General features: G+C 31.3%; 1 protein-coding gene across 1 annotated transcript in view; it reads right to left on the bottom strand.

Moving 5' to 3' along the window:
* Positions 1 to 1,040: 1,040 nt before the first annotated feature.
* LOC127731168 (uncharacterized) overlaps positions 1,041 to 9,371 on the bottom strand; it is a 46,033-nt gene continuing 37,702 nt past the window's right edge. Inside the window, exons 17-21 of the mRNA XM_052240142.1 lie at positions 8,761 to 8,986; positions 8,235 to 8,408; positions 6,454 to 6,635; positions 6,110 to 6,287; positions 1,041 to 4,756 (exon numbers count right to left, since the gene is read on the bottom strand). Of these exons, the coding sequence (XP_052096102.1) occupies positions 4,404 to 4,756; positions 6,110 to 6,287; positions 6,454 to 6,635; positions 8,235 to 8,408; positions 8,761 to 8,986 (1,113 nt within the window). The 3' untranslated portion in view covers positions 1,041 to 4,403. The remainder of the gene's footprint in view (positions 4,757 to 6,109; positions 6,288 to 6,453; positions 6,636 to 8,234; positions 8,409 to 8,760; positions 8,987 to 9,371) is intronic.

Here is a 9,371-nt window from a genome sequence, read left to right as displayed (position 1 = left end):
TTACTTTGATGAAGGGGGCATAACTATAACATATGCATCTGCATATCAAACCTCAAGAGCATTAGACTAAGAAAACATCTTGTTTAAATGTTTTGGAATTCATTATTCCTGACAAAATATTTCATATAAAAATTATGTGATTCTCTAGTCTGGAGCGACAAAGGAGTAGGTTCGATAAGGCCCTAAAATGGCCCCTGTTAAAAGCTACAATTTCAAATCAGGATTTATTGGCCAATATCACAATGAATCATAGCCAATACAATGACTTAATAGTTATGTCTTTTTGATGAAAATTGATGTACTTGCGTTCTATTCATGATGTCACAAATAGCATTCATTTTGATTTTCCACGAAAATTCAATGAAAAAGGGTAAATTTCCATTTTTTGGGGATATGAAACATGGAGCGCATGCCTTAACCACAAAAATCTTTTCAAATAATGTTTGTTATAACATTTTACATATCTCACTTGAATATTTAGTTTGTTGATGCCTGCACTCTATGTTTCCTATGCCTTAATCTGGTTGAAATCTGGACAATTTTGTCAAAATTCTCCAAAATCTTCATTTTTGGCCTATTTTGGATGTAAAAACGAACGCTTAAAATAAAACTTGGACAAAAAAAAATTCTATTTAACCATCTCACATGTCTTTTCATCAGCTTAGAACATTTTTTATCTTGAAACATTGAACTTAATAATATGGCACTTATCAAACATACTCCTTTCCTCATATTAAAAAGGTCACCCAGCTCAGAGACATATTTACTATACATGTCTCTGCCAAGCTTTAAAAATACATATGGAGAAAATGTTATGGTATTTTTAAGGAGAAAGTAAATCACAAGAAGAATCTCCTGATATTAGGTCTGTCACGTGTATTATAATTCATGGCTGGTGAACATAGTTTCTTCTCAGTATTGTCATTCAATGTCAACTTTTGAATTTTGTAATTACTTATCAAACCTTCAGTTGTAAGTAAAAATGCATTTTTGTTCCATACTATCAACATGAAACATGAACAAAAAGAAAAAGACTGAAAAAAGTAACAAATTTTATTGTAATTGTGTTTGATGTAAAGAGTCGTAAAATAACTGAGAATAAAATAAATAAAACAAGAAAATAAAGTGCATGGTATAGGCAAATAACAATATTTAAAGATGAAAGCATTTGGGATAAAAATATAACAATATATTTAAACAATATCAGAGTGCACATGCTGAAATGTCTCGCCTCCTTTACTGACCATTGATTTTATGTTGATAGTCCTAAATATAAAGTTTTACTACAAGTATCACATAAACTTAACATGATCCAAGAAAATGAGATCAAGGTCAGATAAACCAAGTCAGAAATACATGTTCACCTTACAATCATTCCATACACCTGATATAGTTGACCTATTGCTTATAGTATACAAGAAACAGACCAAACCATGAAAACTTTATATTGACCAATGAACCATGAAAATGAGGTCACGGTCAGAAGAACCTGCCAGACAGACATGTACACCTTAAAATCATTCCATGCATCAAATATAGTTGACCTATTGCTTATAGTATCTAAGAAATAAACTTAACTAGGAAAACTTAACATTGACCAATGAACCATGAAAATGAGGTCAAGGTCAGATGATACCTGCCAGACAGATATATACACCTTACAATCATTCAATATACCAAATATAGTTGACCCATGTCACTTATTGCTCATAGATAAAGATAAACAGACCAAAACACAAAAACTTAACATTGAGCAATGAACCATGAAAATGAGGTCAAGGTCCAATAAAACCTGACAGACTGATATGTACATCGTAAAATATTTCCGTACAACAAACACAGTTGACCTATTGCATACAGTATTAGAAAAACAGACCATAACACAAAAACTTAACTTTAACCACTGAACCATGGAAATGAGGTCAAGGTCAGATGACACCTGCCAGTTGGACATGTACACCTTACAATCATTCCATATACCAAATATAGTAGACCTATTGCTTATAGTATCTGAGATATGGACTTGACCATGAAATCTTAACCTTGTTTACTGATCCATGAAATGAGGTCGAGGTCAAGTGAAAACTGTCTGACCAGCATGAGGACCTTGCAAGGTATGCACATTCCAAATATAGTTTTCCTATTTTCCATAATAAGAGAGAAATTAACATTACAAAAAATCTTACATTTTTTTCAAGTAGTCACTGAACCATGAAAATGAGATCAAGGACAATAGACATATGACAGACGGAAACTTCATAACATAAGGCATCTATATACAGAGTATGAAGCATCCAGGTTTTCTACCTTCTGAAATATTAAGCTTTTAAATAGTTAGTTAACCAAGCGTCCGCCAGATCACTATCCCTATGTCTCGCTTTCTGCGACAGAAGTTACAGGCTCGACAAAAATTGTAAAAAAAAATTGTAACAATGTTCTGTGGATTCATTTATTTTCGTGTGTACCAATCTTGGTGGATCTAAGAAAAAATATATATTCGTTGATATTTGAAATCATGGTTTTGCCATAGTTTGCATACAATCTTATGAGAAGTTTATAGTTTGTTGAACATTTGAAAATTAATGAATCGTCCATACCCACGAAATCCATGACAATTGGTACCAAACTAATAATAATGAATCCACAGTATGTATCACTGATCTACCTATCTAAATAGGAATATCTGGGTCAGCCAGGTAAGGCACCCACTTGATATAAGACAGGTGAATATCTGCAAAATTGCTCTCTAAATAAAATAAAGAGACAGAAGCAGTATTAAATGGCTGCTCAGCATCAAAAAGGAAAAGTTGAAAGAGAATATAAAAAAAAAAGTATAAACGGTTCTGATTTTGAAAAAAATAATACATGAAGAACATAATGTTTTATATGTTATTTCATAGGATGAAACAACCAAAACAAAATTTACTTCTTTTAAATTTTGTTTTTACTGGTGTTATTTTTACTTCATCATGTTACATATATATACACGACGACGTCGTCGACGACGCCAACGTCATACCAATATACGACCACAAAATTTTTTTGCGGTCGTATAAAAAATAGAAGGTTCTGTTTTATTGAAACTCAGCCATATTTCCTCCCTTCATTTACAGTACCGTAGTCACTCCGGTTAAGGAAATGGCTAAATCTATGATGCTGTAGAAAGGTCTCCCCATGGCAAAGAAGAATATATGGTTTGTGGGCAGACCCAAAAATCAGTTATTCAACCAAGATGTCAAAGCTCAAAGTCAGAGGTCATCTGCAATGATTTGTACATATTGTCTTTAGGTGTTGCACCCACCAAACCATCTTCCAAATATCAACAGCATATGTCAAAGGATAAAACAGTGATGCATTGGACAAGAAAATCAGTCATTTGACTCTGAGGTCAAATATCAAAGTGACATTAAGGTCACAATGCATTGCTACTGACATAAATGGTATAGTTGTACACCTCCAAATAATTTTTGCAGATTAGCTTTGTACAAAGAAATACTGCATTTAAAATTTCACAAAACTTGTCAACTAGAAAGACAAATTATCACACGGCAATGAAACATTTTGTCTACAGAAAAGGTCACCATTATCATACCATTAAATGACAAGAGATATCTGAGGTCATACTAATACTGGTTTTGTTGCTGACTCAAAATGAGTTGGAACATTTTGAATTATTCATTGAGGTCATCTATCTGTGTCAATATAAAGAAAACGACCAAGATATGAATCGGACCTTCTAGTTCAGTAGTATCCTTAATTATAAGTTCACTGGATATAAGAAATGAAAGCACTCAAGGGAAAATAAAATTGTACACAGGAATCTAAAAAATGATCAACATGAGCTCCACTAAAACTGGTGGTGAACTTAGTTGATTCAGAAAGGTAAATAGTTCCTGATCCACTATTAACACCTGTTATAATGCTCATTAAAGTAAAAATATGTTGATTAATAATTGAAAATTGTTATATCTAAACAACTTAAGATTAAATTTCAAAGATTCAACACTATATCAAAAATGTCAATAAAAATGGTATTGTCAGTAATATCATAAATTTGTAATATAAAGAAAAAATAATAAGATTAACATGTGTTTAGGTATAAATATTGTAGAAACAAATCAAAATATGAACTGTAGTTAAAAATACAAACTTATACTGAATAAATCAAATCTGTAAATCAAATATAAAACAAAAATGTAGAACTTTTCACTAAAAATAAAATTAAAATATAAAATTACTTTCACAAAATAACTGACCAGTCTAAACTTTATTTTTAAACTAATTTTTATTTCCACTTACTTATGTATAAACCCTAAAGAAATAAAATAACACTATAAAAATACCCGTTTGACAAAAACACTTTGTGGGAAAAAAAGTAAAGATCAACAAATATGAGGCCTAACCTACAAAAGAATACAAACTGAACACTTGCTAACATGAACTTGTTGTTGAACACGCTGATCATTATCTCTGTCATTGTCCACTGGTTGTGGAATAGTTGGAGGAAGATATGCCCTAGTCAAGTTCAAATTTCTAGCACTAAATCTTTCTGCGATATCTTGTAACAAACGTTCGTGCGAGTCTCGTGAATAACGACTCTGTGTATCTTCTTCCTCATCAGGACTGCATAACACAGGTTCATTTTCAAAGTATTTATTCAAATCTGGTTGAGCAAACATCATTACTTTGTGTATAATTTCCCTGTACTTGTCATTCAAATCAGCATGAATCCCTGATCCTCCATGGCCACCCACTCCTAAAAAGGTAACATCAATTTTTTTATTTTTTATATCTTTATTATTGGAAATTAATTATTACTTGTGGTATAAAAAAAAACTCATCAAAGATACCAAGCTTATATTTTTGTACACCTGATGTGGGTTTCATCTACATAAGACTCATTAGACAAATCAAATAAATGGGGAATATGTCCATGGGACACAGATGATGCCCCCGCTTGCATATCATATAAAGTTATAAAGGGACATAACTCAAGAACAGTAAAACTGACACTACCCAAATTTGTACTTGATCTGAGTTTTGTGGTAATAAGTATTTTGTATAAGTTTCATAAAATTTGATTGAGGCAAACTTAAGTTAGAGAACGGAAACAAAAAACTCAGCAATTTTTCCATTTGTAAAGGGGCATAACTCTAGAACAGTAAAAGTGACACCACCAAAATTTAGACTTGATCTGTATTTTGTGGTAATAAGCATTGTGTATAAGTTTCATAACATTTGGTTGAGGCAAACTAAAGTTAGAGAACAGAAACGAAAAATTCAGCAATTTTTCCATTTGTGAAGGGGCATAACTCTAGAACGGTTAACATGACGCCATCAAAATTCAATCTTGATCTGCGTTTTGTGGTAGTTAGCATTGTGTATAAGTTATATAACATTTGGTTTAAGCTAACTTAAGTTAGAGAACAGAAACGAAAAATTCAGCCATTTTTCCATTTGTAAAGGGGCATAACTCTAGAACGGTTTAAGTGATACCACCAAAATTCAAACTTGATCTGTATTTTGTGGTCATAAGCATTGTGTATAAGTTTCATAACATTTGGTTGAGGCAAACTAAAGTTAGAGAACGGAAACCAACTTTGGGACGTACGTACGTACAGACGGACAAGGGTAAAACTTAATGCCCCTCCGCTACGGCGAGGGCATAAAAAATTAAAAGGCCAAATAAAGTACAAAGTTGAAGAGAATTGAGGGCCAAAAATTCTGAAAGGTTTTGCCAAATACAGCTAAAGTAATCTATTCAAGGGGAAAAAAATAGTAAGTATTTCGAACAATTAAAAATTTTGGAAACAGTTAATTCATACCAATATTGTGATTTCTGTAACTCTTTGATGGTCTTGAATTAATTTTTCATGAAGAACTAATCATTTAATTCCCATCTTTCATCAGTATAACTGACTAGATATGTCAGTATTATGCCCCCATCTGCATGCAAATTTGAAAATTTTTAAAGGGAAAAATTATTTTAAATGTTTACATTGAATCCCATGGGTCAGTGTCTAATCTTGTTACATTTTAAAAGTTTTTTTAACACAATCATTCACAAAGGATTTTTAACTCAATCAACAAACTTCAAAATATTTAATACCTTTCATCTGTATGTAGACAAGCTGTGAGAAGATAAGAGACATGCCACCAGGTGGCGGCCAAGATACTGACTCAAACATGATTGGTATGACAGGTTTCTTCAGTAGATCTGCTAGACTAAGTTCTCTGTTACAGTGATGTGATATGATGTACTTAGGAGTAAGACATGACAAAAATACCTGCAAATAAAAGTCAAATATCTTTATGAATTGAAAAAAAAATCTTATTCAACCAGATTTAAACTACAATGAATAATTTGGTTTTGAAAAGTATTAACATATGAATGAGAGTGAATGGACCATGAATATAGCTATAGGCAAATAATCTTAAAATATCTATAAATACCTTGCACTGTCTAACACCTGAATCAATTTTAACACTGAGTTGATCACCTCCTCCCATCTGACCGATATCCATCCAACACGAGAATCCAGATTTCTCCAGTTTATCACGTAACAGACTCACTTCATCTTGTATATCCCATTGGTAGCTGATGAACACTTGTGGAGGTTCCTGGGTGGAATCAGCTATAAAATGAAATAACAGTACCAGATCTTTAAAGTGCTCTTTTGTACAATAAAAAGCAACATTATTATGTGACAGATATTTCTATGATAAGTTATAATGTTGGATTTATACAAAATTAAAATTTACACATTAAATTCTGCTATTTTTATAAAAGGTATCAAAATCTTTGATTGATTGATTGATTGATTGTTTATGTTTTAATGCCATATTCAGCTATTGGCTATATTGTGGCCAGTTTTTAATGGTCAAAATTAAAAACATTTGAATTTTAAGAAACATTCCATACTGTGAGAAAATTTTTACATTAGGGAGACAATTATATAACAAATGTTTCTTATTTTGTAAAAAAAACAACTTAACTCTTAAGGCAAAGAATACATAATTGGGTAGTCTTTTTGATTCTTGGGAAATTTTGTGTCTATTCATAACTTGCTGAAATGTATCTGATTATCTAAAAAAAATGATATGTGTACCATTTATACTTCAAGAGATACAATCAATTAAATTTAGTTTAAATTGATCTATAAATGTACATAAAAGTCTTCAAAAATAATGAAAATTTGTAAGGGTTCCGCGGAACCCAGTGTCTCGCCTACTTTTGCTGTTAATCGCAGGCTCAACAAAAATGAGGAAAAAAATTAATAAAAATATTCCTCTCTATACTATCTTTTGATTGTAAGTAGCTTCTGTCCAAGTTTGGTAAAAATCCAGGATAGTTTATGAATCTAATAAATGTTTTAAAAACTTAAACTGCAGACTGTATGTAATGTTAACTGGAAGAAAAACTAAGTCCATTTATAAGTATACGTAAAATACAGAAAAAATGGAACAAAATTTTAACAAGATTTCCTTCTGGATACTATCTTATGATCATAAACAAGCTTCTTTCCAAGTTCGGTACAAATCCAAGATAGTTTAAGAAAGTTGTTACAATTTTAAAAACTTTAACCACAGAGTGAATGTAATGTTAACTGGCAGAAAAACTAAGTCCATTTATAAATAAAATACGGAAAAAATGGATTTTTTTTTTACAAAATTTACTTCTGGATACTATCTTATGATCATAAACAAGCTTCTTTCCAAGTTTGGTAGAAATCCAGGATAGTTTAAGAAAGTTATTAAAATTTCAAAAACTTTAACCACAGAGTGAATGTAATGTTTCATGGCAGAAAAAACAAAGTCCATTTATAAGTAAAATACGGAAAAAACGGAATTTTTTTTTACAAAATTTACTTTTGAATATTATCTTATGATCATAAACAAGCTTCTGTCCAAGTTTGGTAGAAATCCAGAATGATTTAAGAAAGTTATTTAAATTTCAAAAACTTTAACCACAGAGTGAATATTTGTGGACGCCGACGACGGAATGTAGGACCGCTATCTCTCGTTTTTCGACAAAAGTCGAAGGCTCGACAAAAAAGGAATCCAGTGAACTCCTTATTTTTCTTATTGTTAAAACAACAATGTTCACAGCAATAACATATTTTTTTGCAGGAATTAAAACTTCAACTTTGATTCTGTTATTTACACTATTAAAACTCATCTATCTAAACTGTGGTAGATAAGAAACTGATTTGAAAGCGAATAATTGTTTTTACCTCTTCCAGTGTGAATAACATCAATAACATCATCTCTATTTAACTTCTCCAGGTACCCTATCAGCATATCTACTGCTAATCCTGTATTGCCACCAGCATGGATCCAGTCAGCCAGGAGTGCTAAAGCTGGATTGATGTTATCCATTAAATTATCTCTTTGTTCCTCTTTATAACCTGAAAATGGACATAGCATTTATATCTCTTAATACAGCCATAAAATTTTCCAAAAATCTTAAAAATGTTTTGGCTGCTGTTTGATGGACACGTACCAGACATCTGAATTTATAGCAAATCAATAAGTCCCAGTTTGACTAGCGTCTCTATATACAAAAAACAAGACAAGTCTTTCAATTGAAATGCAAACATCACATCTTATATCCAAAAAATTCCTTCAATAACACCACCTTCTGATTAAGCAAATCTTATTTCAAATGTCTGAGGATGAACAAAACAAGTGATGAAAGAAAAGCCAGCATGACCTATTTGAGAAAAAAAATTACATTGATCAAAGTTTCAATATATTTACCCATAAGTTTTGACAAAGCCATCCAGTCTTGGTTTTCATCTCCTGAACTGAGAAGTTTTGCAGCACCCTTAATCCACACTGGTAACTGATCGTTGTATTTTTCCATATTTCCCTTTTCAATGTCTATTTGAGGTAGAATGTTTCCCTGTAGTCCAAGGAGCGATGGTTGTGGGAAAAAAATCTGTATGTTGTTTGTTTTTACTCTTCTATAATCACAACATACAACCTGTATAAAGAAGTCAGTAAATAGTAATATATAATCACTCTTCTATAATCACAACATACAACCTGTATAAAGAAGTCAGTAAATAGTAATATATAATCACAACATACAACCTGTATAAAAAGTCAGTAAATAGTAATATATAATCACAACATACAACCTGTATAAAAAGTCAGTAAATAGTAATATATAATCACTCTTCTATAATCACAACATACAACCTGTATAAAAAGTCAGTAAATAGTAATATATAATCACTCTTCTATAATCACAACATACAACCTGTATAAAGAAGTCAGTAAATAGTAATATATAATCACTCTTCTATAATCACAACATACAACCTGTATAAAGAAGTCAGTAAATAGTAATATATAATCACTCTTCT

The sequence above is a fragment of the Mytilus californianus genome, unplaced genomic scaffold, assembly GCF_021869535.1.
Source record: "Mytilus californianus isolate M0D057914Y unplaced genomic scaffold, xbMytCali1.0.p SCAF_1, whole genome shotgun sequence".
NCBI lineage: Eukaryota > Metazoa > Mollusca > Bivalvia > Mytilida > Mytilidae > Mytilus > Mytilus californianus.
Note: the sequence above shows the minus strand (reverse complement) of the source record. Positions and strands in the feature narration are given on the sequence as shown.